At 38.9% G+C, this 18,824-nt stretch overlaps 1 protein-coding gene across 2 annotated transcripts in view; it reads right to left on the bottom strand.

Moving 5' to 3' along the window:
• Positions 1-10,126, bottom strand: part of SUGT1 (SGT1 homolog, MIS12 kinetochore complex assembly cochaperone) — a 43,635-nt gene extending 33,509 nt beyond the window's left edge. For both annotated transcript variants that reach the window (XM_032611551.1, XM_032611552.1), the window contains exons 1-7: positions 9,982-10,126; positions 9,831-9,888; positions 3,336-3,426; positions 2,597-2,666; positions 1,836-1,906; positions 686-739; positions 288-304 (exon numbers count right to left, since the gene is read on the bottom strand). In XM_032611551.1, coding sequence (XP_032467442.1) covers positions 288-304; positions 686-739; positions 1,836-1,906; positions 2,597-2,666; positions 3,336-3,426; positions 9,831-9,888; positions 9,982-10,019 — 399 coding nt within the window. In that variant the 5' untranslated portion in view covers positions 10,020-10,126. The remainder of the gene's footprint in view (positions 1-287; positions 305-685; positions 740-1,835; positions 1,907-2,596; positions 2,667-3,335; positions 3,427-9,830; positions 9,889-9,981) is intronic.
• Positions 10,127-18,824: the final 8,698 nt, after the last annotated feature.

Here is an 18,824-nt window from a genome sequence, read left to right as displayed (position 1 = left end):
GAGAGTCCGCCTGCAAATGCAGGGGACACGGGTTCGTGCCCCGGTCCAGGAAGATCCCACATGCCGCGGAGCGGCTGGGCCCGTGAGCCACAACTACTCAGCCTGCGCGTCTGAAGCCTGTGCTCCACAATGTGAGAGGCCGCGACAGCGAGAGGCCTGTGCACCGTGATGAAGTGGCCCCCGCTCGCCGCAACTGGAGAAAGCCCTCGCACAGAAACGAAGACCCAACACAGCCAAAAAAAAAAACACACACACACACACACAAAGGATAAAACCTTTGGACTTACCACCTCAGGCTGTGATCCTGTTAAAAACATAAAAAGGAAACATTTTCAGGTAACAGTACATGTATAGGCAAAATTACATATATGATTTCTATGGCACAAACAGTGATTAAGCAAACCAATTCTCCATGCATACCTAATAAGGGAAAGGGGTTTAACTGCATCCTGGAGTCACTTGAGACTCCTCAGTAATTTCTTACCAGTAATACCACTGCAAAACAAATCCATCCAAATTTCCCTTTCAACATATCGAATGAGGTAAAAAATCAAAATACCTTGGGAATGCCCAACCTAAGAGAACATCCACTACTTAAATTATAAGTTATAAAGTTCAAAACAAACAAATGTCAAACATTTACTTCTTTTTAAACGGAAAGACCACAGGAAACCTGCATACTTACCATTCTGAGCTTCTTGACACCTTCTAATCCAGACAATGAAATCAGTATCCGTACCTAGAAAGAACAAACTTACTGTAACATCACCCATCCGCACAACCTCACATATTCATTCAACATAAATTACTGAATACCTATGTTCCAAACACTATTCTAGGCACTGTGGATGCAACAGTGAATTAGACAAAAATATCTGTCCTAACAGAGTTTATAGCTATCCTAATATTAAACCTATTAGTTACTTGTTCATCCTGAAGAATTCTGATTTTTAAAAAATCAATTTTATCTGCCTGCCAACGCAGGGGACACGGGTTTGATCCCTGGTCCAGGAAGATCCCACATGCTACGGAGCAACTAAGCCCGCGCACCACAACTACTGAGCCTGTGCTCTAGAGCCCGCGAGCCACAACTACTGAAGTCTGCTCCATGTCCCCTATGGGGCAAAACCATTCCCAGTTAGGAGCTACTGCTTTAGAGAATTGTGATAACACTCTATCATAAGATGAAGATAAAATGATAGTACACAATTAGGATTATGTACTGTAACTATCTATGAGATTACTTATAACCTTTTTGTACTCTGCAGAGTTTTTGATACTTGGCTTTTACAATTTCTATATATTATGCACAGATATCTATACTGCTGTGATAATTTTCATCTATTTCTCTCAAAAAGGTGATATTAGAAACTCACAATACTCTCAAACCTCCATGTTTCTTCAATACCCTATCATACTTTACCCCAAACTTAACACTTCATTTCTCAATAAAAATTTTCATTGTAATATTTCATTATCTCAGCCGTCTGGATAATAACTTAAATAGACTTCTGAATGTGAGAGCAAATTATACTTTCACTTATCCATTAGAAAAAAAAATAAAGCCAGACTAAGTACTTGGGAGCACACTAAGTGTTTATATAGTTTTCTGCTTCTGATGATAGTTTATCTGTGATTTAAGTGCTAAAGAAAGGCCAATTTAATCAATTTTTAAGTAAATTCAAATTCTGCAATCAACACGAAATGTCATCGAGAAGAGAAAAAAGCTGGGTTTCTATAATTAACTTGAGATTACACTAACAAAATTCAGCTATGGTATTTAAGACACATAGGTATAATGGATTAGTGTACTAACATATAATTCTAATACTTACTATCTAATTTCTGTCCTTCTGTAAAAGCTTCTAGAGCAGCAGCATAGTTTTTTTCATGGTATTCACATATCCTGCATGAGAATATTAAAAACAAATACACACACATGAGATCATGAAAAACAGCCTTCTTTCTAAATAATAAAAAAAAAGAAACTATTTTCCCTACTATTAAAAGTAAGAATTTAAGTATATGTTAATAAGCCAGCCAAGAGATTTCCTAAAATACTCTACTATAATATCTAGTATAATTCCCATTAGAATCCAATTTTGGAACTCATTTCAGAAGGAATTTCTTGATTTTAATTGTATATACTTGCTTATTCCAAAATATAGTTATATTAAGGAATTAAAGACGTTTCTGATTCTTAAAGAATAAAGTCACACTTATCAACAGAAACAAACTGGGATATAACGTACACAGATAACAGAGTCTTCATTAAATGTAGCCTGTCCAGCTTGGGTGAGGAACAGATGTTCTCTGGTCAATTAAATACAGTAAATTCCAAATGATGAAGCAAAAAAGGGATGTGAAATCCAAGAGTTTCATCTAGACTTTGCCCTCAACCATCACTACTTTAAACTATATATATATATATATATACTAACTATACTACAATGAAAGTATAAAATATACCTAAAATTGAATCCTATCTCAGCTATAAAATGTATAAATACAGAATTTACTATTTATATAAAGCTTACAATTAATTCATTCAAGAAACTATAGTCCAGACCCAGCAAGAAGAGTAGTTACTGCATACCCCTTTCTCAGCAGAGCAATGGAACTACTTGGATTAAGTTCAAGAGATTTCTTTGCATCAGCAACAGCATCTGCATATGGAAAAAAATGGGGTTTTAGTCAGTGACTTATGGACCCTAACAAATACTACACACAAAATTTGAATTAGCCTCTGATTTTTAAGTTTTCAAGCTGGTGGAATGGACAAATGATTTTAAATTAGGAAAAGTTAATCCAAAATAAAATTACCCTCATACCTTCCTAATGACCTAATATTGAGCTTCCTTCTTAAAGCGCTTCAGGCAATGAATAAAGCTCTGTATCACAAAGTTCATCTAATTTTCTCATTAACATCATTTATGTAATCTGACTCAAGGTATTTAATTTCTCCCTACTCGGATTATCTATCCAGATAATTAAAATTACAGAATATAGAAATACATTCTTTTTATAAAAAATAAAACAAGGGAATTCATTTAAATACTTTGTAAAATAGTAAATTTGATGTTATTCTTTGTTAGCATATCCAGTAACCATGAATGAAATCTGTACAAATTCTACATCCACTGAAGAAAGAACGGACAACCATAAAATTTAAATGGGTGATGCTCAACATGTTTGTCACATTTCGGCTACTTTACCTTGTATGAAAGACCAAGTTAAAAATCCTGGAAGATAACCTTTATTTTATTTGATTCATTGTATCTTGGGCAAAATTTGTAAGTAACTTATAGAGTCAATATACTTTTAAGAAAAGTTACCACGGTAATTCCCAAGAAGAATGTGACAATAAGCTCTTTGACAGTAAGACTGTGCGTCGTCTGGTTTCTGCTCCAGAGCCTTAGTCAGCTCCTACAAATACAAACACGCTGAGTGTCAGTAAATGTTTTTTAAAAGCCATCGAGTTCTAATTAAACATGATTTTTAATCAAATAACCTATTATCATAAAGTATTTGGAGGAAAGATAACAGGGAAACAAGCTTGGAGCTTTTCTTTCCAAGAGGATCAATATCCCCCTTTCTCCTCCCTTCTCCCCTCAAAAGACCACAACTGAATGTAATATCTACCTAAAGCACTTAGCAGTTCCTGGCCTACAGCAGAACTCAATAAATGGTAATTATTATCACCTCATTTATTCTGGAGAGTTTAGTTCATATACATTGACCACCACTGATTTTCTCCTTCTAATTTGGAGAAGATTCAAAGATCATGTAGAGTTTGAGATGCCTAGAAAATGTGAAGCTGTCCAATAAAAACAAAAATTTAAAAAATTTTTAAAATGGAAGTTAAACCTAGAGCTCAAAGAGGTTAATGGAACCAATAAATACATAATCAAGTTTACCTGGCCCTCTCCTATCCTCTTATCAATGGCCTAAGAAATTACAGCATTCTGTCAAAAGCCCAGATACAATATCTCATAGATAGCTACTATCAGTTGATCAAGAATTAACAGAGCGATTAAAACTCTGCCAGTCTGGGCAGTCACAGTTCATCAGTGGTAGCTGGAACAATACTGATGCAAGAAGAGAGAGCACGATCAGTGAAGCCAAGGACAAATGCAGGCAAACAGGAAGGCTTTGATTCTCTACCCATTGCCCACACAGCCTAGGGACTTGGTAGTTTTCTTAACAGGCAAAATTACTTCAATAGCCACACGTGTGGCTTTGCTTGAACCTCGCAGTGTGATTCTCACAAAGCAATGTATACTATACTTGGTAATCGTAAACCTAAAACCCAACATACCTAAGATCTAAACCACTTTTTACTATCTTAACCCCTATCACCCTGATCCAAGCAGTAATGAAAATCAGATCTTGTTACTATGTCTCTGCTCAAAACTTTCCAACATCTTTCCAGCTGACTCACAGCAAAAGCCCAAGTCCTTCCAATGATCTGCAAGGCCCTCCTTGATATAACCTTCTGCTCTCCCTCTCATCTCACCTCTTAAAACTCTTCTCCTTGCGCCACCATTCTAGCCACAATGGCCTCCTTGCTGTTCTTCGAACATCTCAGGACCCTGCACCTGCTGCTCCCTCTCACTAGAATGCTCTTCCCCCAGATGTGCGCAGAAAATCCATTCCCTCACTTCCTAGTCAGTGACTGTGCCAGAGATAGGATTCAAATCCAGGTCTGTCTGACTCCAAATCAAATTTTAACCACTAAACATTGCCTCGTGGTAAAATTTTACTCCAAGTTTCTTTCACACACCATCTAACATTTGTATTAATACAAGATTTTCTAATACTTTGAAATTCTTAAGCTAAAAACACCATCTTCCACTAAGCTTTCAAACAATTTTGAAAACAGCTGATGGCTTCTTACATATCTACTCAAATATATCATAAAACCACATTTCCAGCCTCTCCTCACCAAGAAAATGTATATTATAGGTCAAAAAGGCTGTTACAGATTATAATAATATCTGGATCATCAATTCAAAAAGTATTTTTTTCAGTAGTCAGGTTTTTCTGTTTGTTTTTCAAAAAGTATTTTTAAACACATATTATGGAATAAACATAGGCCAGACACTGGAGGTTCAAAGATGAATAAAATATTCCTTTTCTTTAGGAGTCAGGTATAAACTTCTGAATTTTGAACCAACTTGCAAGTGACCTTTAAAAACACAAACCAATTGTTGGTTAAGGAGAACCAGTTATGGTCATTCAGTTAAATAAACTAAGCAACTGACTTATTAGGCTATCAATAAAAAAAGTTACCAAAAAACCACTCAACACAAACTGAACATTATAACACACCAACTTGTAAGTCATGAATAAAACACAACAATAAATTTATTTTGAATAAGGAATACACCAGAAAAAGTGACGTTAAAATAATTACTTGTGGTTGTCTTAACTACATCTGACTTGTGGCAGTGTTTTCAGTGTTCTACTGTTTCTGTGACAACAGCTGCTGGCTGCTAGAATACAAAGGGACTAAAGAGGTATCTCAAAAGGCAAGGACTTCAGTGCCAACATTTGAATCACGGCAGCAAAGTGCTATTTAATCAGACTTACACAAAACGTATCCAAAGATATAGTACTTCTCACAGAAAATGGGTTGTGTTATAGTTCACAAAAGTAAAGAAACCCATGAAGTGTAAAATATAATTACACTGAAATCTTTAACAAGATAATGATAAAGGAAGTACCCTGATAACACAGAACAAGAGGGGGAAAATTCCTTTTTAAGGCATTAAAATTGTTTAAGACTTGGATCTTAGAAAATTAATTTCCAAATCTTTATAGAGCTTTAGGCTCTCTTAAAATGCTATCCAAAAAGGTTACTTGTTGTTAAGATTATAAGCAAAAGCAGACTGCTCAGACTGACCTAACATTTAAAGGCCTTTAGCTCTGGATATCTCAGCCTGACTCCACTTGCCATTTTCTTCTAGTCACAGCTAAACCCCAATCATGGATAAACAAGAGGATCAAGCCTTCTCCATTCCTAAACTAGCAAGCACCCCTGGAGAAAAATCACATAACCATGTAGAACTGGTATACTTTACGCTAACCAGCTATGCCCTCAACAAAGCTACCTGTGGTCAACTACTTCAAAGTCAGCTCCCAAACAATTATATCATACACCCCAATCCTACCCACTCCTCCAGAGGATGACCTTGATGCCTTGAACCTGCGACCTGTCACTTCTAAATTCGATAACCTTGAGCAAGTTAATCTCTTTAGCCTCAGCGTCCTTGTAAATGCACCTCACAGTTGTTCCAACAACTGTGGTAGGAATCATTTAACACACCTGAGTGCCTACTACATCCCAGGCACTAGGCTGAGAACACAGTGGTAAACAGATACACAAACCCCCTGCACTCTTGAAGCTTACATTGGGGCCCAATTCAGATAAGGTCGTCAGAGAAAACATCTTCCTTGAGAAGGTGACATTTCAGAGAAATCTAGAGTGATGAGCATTTCCAAGCAAAACAAGAGGTAGTCAATAGAAAGTACGTTCTAGGCAAAAGAACTGCCAAGTCCAAAGGCCCTGCACCAGGACTGAGCTCAACACATTTGGGTAGCAGAAAGCAAGCCAGCGTGGCTAGAACCCAGAGGAGAAACTATAAGATGTCGACCTCAAGGGCCTCACCCTTGTACCTTACATTACTTATCCTCATAATCACCCTTTCAAGTGGTCCTAGTTAATCCCATTTTACAGACAGGAAATCTGATCCAGAAAAGTGATAGCAGGAACTTTCTTGAAACCAGGATATGGACCCAAGCAGTCTGATTCCAGAGCCCATGCTCTTAAGCACTACTCACACTGGACCTCAAAAGATTCTCATAATCCACATATATGTTTTCTCCCTCTACTGAATTGAGAATTCCTCTGCAAAGTTTTTTTTACTTCCCCAGTTAGCCTCTGCTATGCTCTTTACTGTACCTGATACACCACTCCACTGGAGTACTTATATTTTAATGATCTGTTGACTTGCCTGTCTCTCTCCACTAGACTACAAACTCCCTCACTATAGTAGTTTCATCTTTAGCTCGCTGGCTCCCAGTACAGCATTTGCCACTAACGTTGTTTGTTTAATGAATGAAAAATGTAATCAGCTTGATACACTTTCTCTTTATTCTTAATTGATGGTCTTACATAAAAATGTGACATTTTAACTGATGTTAATATCAAGCGACCTTAATTTTAAAATAGCTACTGTTAAACCAACCCTTGGGAAAATCTAGAGGGAAACAGACTCTCACTTCTCATCAAGGTTCCGGCCCTACTCATTATTACCAATTACTGAGTAATTAACATTTGCCTGTTTATCTCTGTGAGGTCATCTTAAGTTTTAAAAAGAACATTTCCTCTTAACACAAGCTGGTTCTTATCATGATCATTCTCCCCACTCCCAGTTTTTGATTCAGGTCTGTGGTAGGTCCTGAGAATCTGCATTTCTAACAAATTCCCAGGTGATGCTTCTGCAGAAGGTCTGGGGATCATGCTTTTGAAAGCCGCTATTCTACAGCACTAGACTAAGAATCAGGAAACATGTGTCCTGAGGCCCCTATTCTGCCTCTAACTGGCCGCATACATCTCTATGACAGATCACTTGGACTTCTTTTGGTCTGTTTTCTTCTGTAAAATGCACGGGTAAGGAGTACTGGCCTACCGGAGTCATAAGTACTTTCAGAAGATCTGGGGTGGAGAATTCCCTGGCAGTCCGTGCTTCCAATGCAGGGGACACGGGTTTGATCCCTGTTTGGGGAACTAAGATCCCACATGCCTGCAGCGCAGCCAAAAAAAAAAAAACAAAATCTGGGGTGGGGTCCAAGAATTTGCATTTCTGAGTTCCTAAGTGATGCTGATGCTACTGGTCCAAGAGCCACACTTTACGGACAAATGTACTAGAGCTAATCACACACCTACACTATCCAATTTCACTCCTAGAAAGAAAAAAACAAATGCACTCCCAAAAGAAAGGACTGCATGTGTTCACCAAAATACATGTACAAGAAAATTCACAGTGGTTTTATTCATACTAGCTAACAACTGGAAATATCCCAAATGTTCACTGTTAGAATAAACTGTGCTATATTAATACAGTGGAATACTACACAGCAGTGAAAAGCAAACAACTTATGGATGTATCTCCCATAATGATTAAAGCAAGACAGAGTATCTACACTCAACTGAATACCTAGTGTATGATACTTTTTATATGAAGTCCAAGAAAAACTAACTGATGGTGACAGAGTACAGAACAGGTGGGTAAGAGGAATTACTGGCTGGGGAAAAACATGAGAAAGCCTTGAGAATGGAAGTATTCTATATCTTGATCTGGGTGGTATACATACATGTAAAACTTCAAGTTCATTAGTACAGACTTAATATTTGTGTTAGACATCCCACTTCAATAAATAATTTTAAAAGTAACTGAGATGTAACGTGACAAAGAATTCATTACATTAATCCTTTAATAGCAACTATTATATAAACTAGATTTCCAAAGGAGGCATGGGACCTAAAAGGACCACAACAAAGGTAGATTCTGAAAATTAACAGCTATCTAGCTGACATAAGGAATTATGGAGAAAAACTCTCAGTGCCTCTGGTAACATTACTCTAATAGTGATCCCAAAAGCATCACTAGGAAACATCACAGCACTACCGAGTAATCAACCACTTTATTTGAAGGTGTTCGTATCCCAGCCCCAAAAGCATAATCCAATCTAAAAGGCCCCAAAGGACCCACGCCCTGGTTTCCTCCCCACCTCATTTCTTACTCCACTTTCATCCCACCCTAACCAAATGGGCCTTCTTGCTGCTCCTTGCACAGCTGACTTCATTCCTACCTCAGCATCCTGACACTGACTCCTCTTCCTGCCTGAAATAATCTTTACCCAGAGCTTCCAAGCTCACTCCCTCATGCCTCTTCTCAAATGTCACCTCCTCTACTAACCACGGAACAAATTTCTTTTAGAAGTCATAGCTAGGAAAAAGGTTCTCTTGCCTCAAATTCCTAACCTTACATATGTTAAGCCATAAGAGCAAAACAAAGTTTCCTCTTTTTTATGCTTCAAAGCAAGAAACCCCTGGCTAAATTTTGTGACCCACTACATCATGTATTCTTAGTTTGGGCTCTCTTTATTACTTCAAATTATTATTTAACTCTTGCTCTTTTGCTTTCCTTCACAGCGTTATAGTTTTTCACTTAACACAAAGTGCCTTCCAAGTCAGTCAAATACATAAATAAGACTTTAATCCAGAGCAGACAGTGCCTTCCACACAGCTGCCCCCAAGAAATTGTTTTGAGGAATAAACAAATGAGTGGATAATGAACAGTGACTGGACATCTGTAAATTTTCGGGCACACACGGGAAAAGGTTTCTGTTCCAATAGTGTGAGTTCATACACGCACTCAGCACAAACCTGGTACACAGAAATGGCAAACGAAAAACCGAATGAATAAACATCAAGCCTTAAATTTCACTTTTTGCTCTCAGTCACAAATGCCATTTTAAAAACAAACCAACCCTTTCAGACCAACTATGAATGTTACCTCTACCCCCAAAATGGAGAGCAGGTTTTACTAAGCAGCTCCAAGGATGCAGGAACGGACTAGGGATGGGAAGCGTAACCGGGCCGCTGCGGGACACAGAAGGGAGAGGCGGAGTCTGTCAACATCGGGGCTGAGACAGGAAAAGCAGCAGCCCCGACCCCAGGAAGACAGTGCTCGGAAGAGGCGGGGTGGGCCGGAACCCAACGCGGCTGCGTTCCCCAGAGCACAGTGAACCGGCTCTCTCACCTCCAACGCCGCCTGGGGGTCCTCGTCGATCAGAGCATCAGAGAAGCTCCGGAAAAACCTGCCAGGAAAACAACGACTTCAGCAGGGATCTCTAACTAAAGAAAGACGAAGGGGGATACAAATGATAGCAAAGAGAAGGAAAAACACGCACCTCTGGGCTGCGGCAGGTGCCGCAGCAGCCGCCGCCATCTCTAATAGTTACTGTTACCACTGCTGGAGCTGCTCCTACCGAGGTTACCAGCTCCGCCGCCGCCCAAGGGGGAAACTTCTGGAGAAACACCAACCGAGCATCCGTCCTACGTAGCCAATGAGCAGCCACGTAGCGTGCCGCGAGGGGAGGGGAGGTGAAGCGCGGGCGCGGGTTGGGCTGGGACCTTGGAGGACCGTCTCTCCTGGCTCACCCCGCCCCCACCCCCGGCCGGCGAGCAGCCTGTCAGGCCCCGCCCCCTGCAGCCATGGTTACGCGGGCGGCGGCGTAAACCAGTCCCAGCGCGCACCCACACAGCCGCAGAGACTCAGTGGGTGGTAGGTCGAAAGGACGTTTGTGTCGTACTGTTATCGCTCAGGAACGTGTGGCGTTTGGGGTCGTTTGTATGTCTGTTAATAATAATAACACAAGGCACATCGAGCTCCCTTTTCTCTGCAGCTCTCATCATGGCTCCCGGAGACAGCCAAGCTTTTCGTGACCCGTGACGTTCTCGGCTACGTGTTCTTTTCCGGGAGCGAGTTCCGGATGGCGCGTCGATGCCGGGATCTTGGCGCTGGGAACCCTAAACGACTCGGACTCGCCGGAAGTCGCTCCGCCCTTGCAGAGGCTGCACTGGAGGAAACGTTTTGGTTCTGGTGTGGGTGGACTATTCCTTTCCCCAGAACGACACAGGCCCAGGCTTTCTTCCTACTTGGCTTCCCAGACAGAAGAAAAACGTGTACCATCCGAAGGCACTGAAGGGAGAAAGGTGGCCTGAATTTGTCTCAGTGCTGCTTTACTTTCCACCTCTTTGGTCAGGCCTTCCGTCACCGCCCTTTGACCCGTGCAATTCAGATAGAAGAAACTTCCAGCAAGTTCCACGGGACGGGGATGGGGACGGGGGGGGGGGGGCAGGAAGGAGTGGGAGTGAGCGGCTCTCAGTAGAGGTAAACAAGTAACTGAACTCGAGTGTCTGCCACATCCAGAATCTAAACTAAGTCCTGGGATTCAGTGATGTTAACGCCTTCCAGAAACTTAAAGCCAGTTTTGTTCAAAGTGCTAAAACCAAAGAAGGGCAATAGTCAGTGATGTGATAGCAACAAGGGACGCAGCCGAATATAAGGTATACGGATGGAATCCTCAAATATGTTGTACCGGAACCTCAGTCTGGAAAGATGAATTCGAATTAGTGAAGGAAATGGAAAAGGCAATTCAGGCAGAATAGGCCGAATGTTAGAAAGTGATAATGTGAACTCTGAAATTGGTAGAGCCAAAATTCAAGCTAGAAGCAGACTGAATGGGTGGTGGAGAGGCAGGTAATTGCCAGATCATAAAGGGCTAGTTGTAATCTGCTGAGAAGTTTGGATGTAATTCTCTTAAAGATGTTAACCCGTTATAGGATTTTTACTCAAAAAAGGCAGTAACAGTTAAATTTGCATTTTTATGTTTGTTATTCTGTCTGTACTATGGAAGACTGATTAAAGGGAAAAGAACAGTTGTTGGGAGACAACTGCTGTATTACAGGCCAAGTGACTCTTAAATAGGTTAGTGATTGTAGGGGATCGTAAGAATTACAGAAATAATTGTGGTAAAACTGTCTGGGTTTGCTGATCTCTCCTTTTGTGATCAATGCTTTTTGTGTCATATGTAAGGCCTTGTCTGCTCCAAAGCCATGAGGATAGTCACCTGTGTTTTCTTCTAGTTGCTTGACTATTTTACCTTTCACAGACAGGTTTATTCATTTTTGTGAAAGGTAGGAGGTTGGGATCAAGTTTCCTTTTCCCCCCTTATGGATAGCCGATTGATTGACCCAGCCCTACTTGCTGAAAAGGCTGTCATTTGCCATTTCCCCCACTAAATGATTATGGCACCTTTGTTGTAAAGTAGATGACCACATATATGAGGGTCTGTTTCCAGGTTCTCATTACGTTGGTCTGTCTAACCTTGTCCCGCACTATCTTAATGTAGCTTTATAAGTCTTGAAGCCCTATAACTTTTTCTTAAAGATTGCCTTGGCTAGTCAAAGGCCTTTGTATTTACATTTTATACATTTTATAGAACTTATTTCCATTTATTTATAAATTTTAGAAAGAACCTGTTAATTTCAAAAAAAAAAAAAAAAGAACCCCCCAAAACAAAAAATCCTGCTAGGATTTTAACTGGGCTTGCATCGAATCTATAGATCAATCTATTTGGGGAAAACTGATCCTAATTTTTTTTTAATTGAAGTATAGTTAATTTACAACGTTGTGTTACTTTTTGGTGTACACAGACTGATTCAGATACAGATAGATAGATGGATATTCTTTTTCATTTCCATTGTAGTTTATTACAAGATATTGAATATAGTTCCCTATCCTATGCAGTAGTTTATCTGTTTTATATATAGTAGCTTGTATCTGCTAACCCCAACTCCTAATTTTTCCCTCCCTGCATCTTCCCCCTTTGGTAACCATAAGTTTGTTTTCTATGTCTGTGAGTCAGTTTCTGTTTTGTAAATAAGTTCATTTGTATCGTATTTTAGATTCCACATATTAAGTGATATCATATGATATTTGCCTTTGTCTGACTTACCTCAGTATGGTAATCTCTGTACCAATCCATGTTGCTGCAAATGGCATTATTTCATTCTTTTTTATGGCTGAGTAGTATTCCATTGTATATCTGTATACCACATCTTTATCCATTCATCTGTTGATGGACATTTAGGTTGCCTCCATTTCTTTTTTTTCTGACATCTTTATGTTGATTCCTCCAATCCATGAATATAATACACCCCTCCATTTATTTAAGTGGTCTTTAATTTTTCTCAGCAGTGTTTTGTAGGTTACAGTGTAGAAGTCTTACATATCTTTCATTAAATTTATTCTTGGGTATTTGAGGGTTTTTATGCGTTTTAAATGGCATTCTAAATTTTTAATATTTGTTGCTCGTGTATAGAAACACTGCTGGTTTTTACATATTGACCTTATATTCAACCGTCTTGCTAAGTTCCCTTACTATTTCTAATACTTTGTAGACTTTTTTAGAATTTCAGTCATCACAGTGTCTTGTGATCTGTGATAGATGGTTTGACATCTTCCTGTGCAATCATTATACCTTTTATTTTTCTTGCTGGTTGTCACTGGCTAAGGATGTCTACTATAGTGTTGAGTAAAAGTAGTGATGATGGACTTCCTATCTTGATTGTAACATTAGGGAGAAAGCATTCAATATGAAATGCTTTTTCTGCCTTTATTGAAATGTCCATGTTTATTTTTTCTTTAATAAGTTAATGTTAATTACTTTGGTTGATTTTCAGATGTTCTCTAAATGGCCAATGTGCATACGAAAAGAAGTTCTACATCAATAGCTATATCAGGGACAGTAAAATCATAATTTGGTACTAAACACTCCCACCAAAATGGCTAAAATTAAAAGGAATTCCAGTGCCAAGCATTGACAAGGATATGGAACACCTGTAACTTTCACGTATTGCTAGGGAGAGTATAAATTGGTATAGCTACTCTAGAAAACTTTGACACTACTAAAGCTAGTCATACATGAACCCTATTGCCCAGTAATTCTACCACTAGGCATATGCCCAAGAGAAAAGAATACTTAAGTTTGTGTACAAGAATATTGATTGCAGCATTAGTCACAGTAGCAAAAACTGGAAATAACCTAAATGTCCTTTCACAGAAGAAAAATACTAGAGATCAAAGACTAAGAATGAACTACCAGTACACACAACAATATGGATGAACCTCACATACATAATGTTGAGCTAAAGAAGCCAGACAGAGTACATCCTAGTTGATTCCATTTATATGAAAATAAAAAACATTGTGAGGGACGTCAGAGAGTGATCTCCTGGCTGGGAAGGGCCATGAGGAAGAAAGACTTCCTGATGTGGGAAATGTTATATATCTTGACTAGGTGACAATTACAGTAATGTAGTCACATATCAAATTTTTTCAACTTATACACTTAAGATTTGTGCACTTTATGCTTCAACAGGGGGAAAGATTAAAACAAAGTCAGCAATGAAAAATCAATCTGAAATTTTTTAAATGACATTTACAATAGCATTAAATATTAAATACTGAAAATTAAATCTGATGAAAGATGTGCAAAACATATACATTGAGAATTACAAAATATTGATGAGAGAAATTAAAGACACTTAAACAAACATATGGAGCGAGATTCTATGCTCATGATTCAGACTTAAGATGTCAGTTCTTCCCAAACTGATCTATTGATTAACCCAATCCCAATCAAAATCCCAAAGACTTTTTCCATTTTATAAGTTGACAAACTGATTCTGAAATTTAAATACAAATGCAAAAGACTCAGAATAGCCAAATCAACTTTGAAAAATAACAGAGTTGGAGAACTAACACTACCTGATTTCAACACATCAATCTTGTGTATTGGTACAAAGATAGACAAATCAATAGCACAGAAAAGAGAGTCCAGAGATTCGTATGTGTATGAACAACTGATTTTAAGCAAAGGTCCAAAGGTAATTCAGGGCAGAAAGGACAGTTGAAAAAGATAGTCTTTTCAGACTTTTCAATTGAAAAGGATAGTCTATTCAACAAATTGGATATACAAAAGCAAAAAAGTGAACTTCAATATATACCTTGCACCATCTACAAAATTTAACTCAAAATGGATCATGGACCTAAATGTTAAGACTATAAAACTTCTAGAAAAAAGATTGTTGTGTCCTTGGGTTAGACAAAGATTTCTTAGATATGACACCAAGAGCATGATCCATAAAAGAAGTTGATAAACTTTATGAAAATTTAGAAGTTTCTGCACTTTGAAGTTATTTGTGAATCATATATCTGATGAAGAGCTAGTATTCAGAATATATAGAGTTCTCAAAACTCAGTAATAAGAAAACAAGGGAATTTTTAAATGGGCAAAAAAACCTGAACAATCACTTCATCAAAGAAGATACATGGATGTCAAGTAAGCTCATGAAAATTGCTCAAAATCATTAGTCGTTAGGGAAATTAAAACCACAATGCGATACTACTACACACCCATTAAAATGGCAAAAATATTGAATATAAAAGAGCATGTTGAAGAGGATGTAGAGCAACTGAAAGCCTCATACACTGCTGGTGGGAATGTAAGATGGTACAACCATCGTATGACCTAGCCAGACCACTCCTAGGTATTTGTTCAACAGATATGAAAATACATGTCCAATATAAAGATTTGTACAGGAATATTCTATCAGCTTTAATGATAATAGCTGAAGACTAGAAACAACCCAAATGTCCATTAACAGGTGGGTGGATAAACCAGTATATCCATGTAATAGAATACTATAAGAAAACAAGGGAATTTTTTCAGTAATAAAAGGAAAAATATGCTGATACAGACTACAACATGGATGAATCTCAAAAAAGTTAACGCTACGTGCAAGGAGCCAGACCAAAAATATAGCGCATGTTATATGACTCCATTTACATAAAATACTAGAAAATGCAAACTAATATAATCTATGTAGACAGAAAGCAGATCAGCAGGAAGGGAGTGGTTACAAAGGGGCACAAGGAAACTTTTAGGCTAATGTTCACCAAACATGAGTAGGTTCACTACTTGATTATGGCGATGATTTCGTTTTATACTCTATTTAAATACGTGCCACTTATTGTATGTCAATTACAGCTCTATAAAGCTATTTGTAAAACAAGCTCGGAGTTGTAGGTAAGAATTGATAGTCATTGGCACACAGATGGTGGTTAGCAACATGAGAACATGAACATAAAAACAGGTAAGGAGAACATGTATGTAGCTTAGTCACATATTTAATAACTATGGAGTACTGTACCTACTATGTGGAGATACTACAGTAGGGACTGAGGGTACTAAAATGACTACAGTCTTGGCTCTTTATAATGTAGTGTTGGAATCACACATACCAGCAGTCAATTATTATAGTGTCATCTGTGCCCAAATGAGAAACTAAAAGGCTCTATGACAGTAGTAGGGAACTTTTAAGAACTCAGAGAAAGCTCTCAGAGGAAGTAATGTCTAAGCTGAGGCCTGAAGGTAGAAGATAGAATTTAGCCAAATAGAATGAGAGCAACTGTGCCAAGCAGAGTGACAGCAAGTGCAGAGGTCTGGAAAGTAAAGGGAGCTCAAAGAGTTGGCAAGTACAGCGTTTAGAGCTGTTCATTTGCATAAGCCCCTTCAAACCCTCTAAGTTGGTATTCTACTTTTCTGTTTTTCCTAAGTAAGTTCCCCTCACCCATCCAACCACCAAACTGTGTACCCCATAAAAATCTAGATTTGCCCCGATAGAGGACGTCGGTCATTCTTTTGGGCAGCCAGTCACATAAATTGGTAGCTAGTTAACGTAAGGAGTCAAGGAAGGACCTTGGTTATTCTCTCTCGATGCAAATTCTATTCTCTCAAATTTCGGAAGCAGTAGAGACAGTGGTACAAAGCTCGGTGTTTAGGTGCTTGGCAACAGTGGCTACAAGTGGACCAGTTGTGCAATATGGTTTTGCGATTTGTTTAACTGTGTGACTCAGACTGACCCCGATTCTCTAGTCTTTTTGTCTATTCTGTAAACTGCATGATATTCTTCTAATAAAATTTCTTTTATGCTGAAAACCAGAATCCATCTCTTGTTGCTAACGACCAAGAACCCAAACTGACACACAGTTTGGTATTTGGAAGTGGAATGCTACAAAACAGACTCTAGTATGTATCACCCGCCAGATGGAAAAGAAAGGATGCAAGGCACTGAAGACAACTACTCCAGACTGGGAAAATGGTGACCCTGAGACAGGACATCAAACTCACACCATCAAGAAATGTATTCTAAAGCTGAGAAGCCTTGGAAAGAGATTTATTCCCAGTGCTCATGCTGGTGTGGCAGTGGAGGACAAGAAAGCAGGGGCCACAGGTGGTCTGAAACAGAGGACTGCGAATCACCTTGAAGACCCTAGTCATGAAACTGGATCAAGTAGCTGGATGACACTTCAGCTGATCTCTCTTTAGGAGAGAAATCATGCTTCCTGTAGGTGTGAGCATTTTTGGAAGTATATGTGTGGGAAGAAGGCTGTGTATAGATGACAGTAGACTACATCATTCCTCCCTTATTCCTTGCTATGGAGTCCAATTTTGTTTGACTGTCCATCTCCCCAACACATGACTATGTCATCTATGGTAATCCTGCTTCCTTGGCCAGCACTTGGTTTAGGAAGGGGTATATATGACCAGTCTAGCCAATGAGCTCTGAAGAGATGGCTGCTCAGGGTGCTCTGGGAAAGGTCTCCTTACTGATAAACAGAAACATAGAAGAACTACTGCAGCTATCTTGCAGCACAGCAGAAGCCATCCTGGAAACTAAACCAAAATACTGAGAAAAGCAGAAAGATGGAAGAAATCTGGTTGCTCAATATCACTACTGTGCTCCTGAATTAACAAACCTGGAAACCTCCGAACTTTAGACTTCTAATTTTGTACTATTTAGTAATTTTGAATAGGGTTTTTTGGTTCCTTGCAATTGAAAGCATCCAAATCCTATCTGACAGTATGATTTGGAGAGTAAAATTTGAAGATAAGGCTGGTGGGATCAAGGAGTTTTGTGAAACCATGCAGGGCCTCAAATCCAGCTGAGAATAGTAAGAAACCACTGAATGGCTTGGTACAATTAAGTGCACCCCTGTTGCACTGGGGAAGAACACATTGAAGGGGGACAAGGTGAAGACAACAGAGAAGAACAGTGATCATTAGATAAAACTTGGGAGAACTCTAACCTTTGAAAAAGTCTCTGGAGCAACCCAAGAGGAACATTAAGAAATTATTATAAAGGCAGGAAGAGGACAGGAGAGAGTTGGGCACAAAAGTAAAGGCAATAGAGAGTTTAAAGGAACAGTGAGTTATAAAAGGTTATCAAATATTGGAGAGGTCAAGAAAGAGAAGAAGGGGGGAATCTGGCAATATGGAAATTGATTCCTTTTTAGTGACTTCTGCAACAGTAATTTCAGGGTGATAGGGCAAATGTACTACTACAGTGGGTTAAAGAACCACTGACAGACGAATGGATAAAGATGTGGTACATATATACAATGGAATATTACTCAGCCATCAAAAAGAATGAGATAATGTCATTTGCAGCAACATGGATGGACCTATAGATTACCATACTAAGTGAAGTAAATCAGAAAGAGAAATACCATATGATATCACTTATATGTGGCATCTAAAATATGGTACAAATCAACACATCTATGAAATAAAAACAGACTCAGATACAGAGAACAGACTTGTGGTTGCCAAGGAGCGGGGTGGGTGGGGGGGCTAGGGGAGGGAAGGAATGGGAGTTTGGGATTAGCAGAGGCAAACGATTACATATAGCATGTTTAAACAACAAGGTCATACTGTATAGCACAGGAAACTATTTTCAATACTCTGCGGCACACCACAGTGGAAAAGAATATGAAAAAGATATAGGGACTTCCTTGGTGGTCCAGCGGTTAAGACTCCACACTTCCACTGCAGGGGGCGCGGGTCTGGCTCCTGCTCAAGGAACCATGATCCCACATGCCGAGTGGCCAAAAAAAGAAGGAATATATAAATGTATAACTGAGTTACTTTGCGGTATAAAAGAAATTAACACTGTAAATCAACTATACTTCAATGAAATTTTTAAGAAAAAGAATGAATGGAAAGTGAGGAAAGCAGCAGGTTTATAAGTTAAGGACAGTGACAGTAACATTGCAGGTACTTCCTTAATACATGTTGAATCAATGACTTGATGTAGAAAGGCCACGTACTGAGTAAGAGTTATG

Source organism: Phocoena sinus, chromosome 18 (assembly GCF_008692025.1).
Source record: "Phocoena sinus isolate mPhoSin1 chromosome 18, mPhoSin1.pri, whole genome shotgun sequence".
NCBI classification, from domain to species: domain Eukaryota; kingdom Metazoa; phylum Chordata; class Mammalia; order Artiodactyla; family Phocoenidae; genus Phocoena; species Phocoena sinus.
Note: the sequence above shows the minus strand (reverse complement) of the source record. Positions and strands in the feature narration are given on the sequence as shown.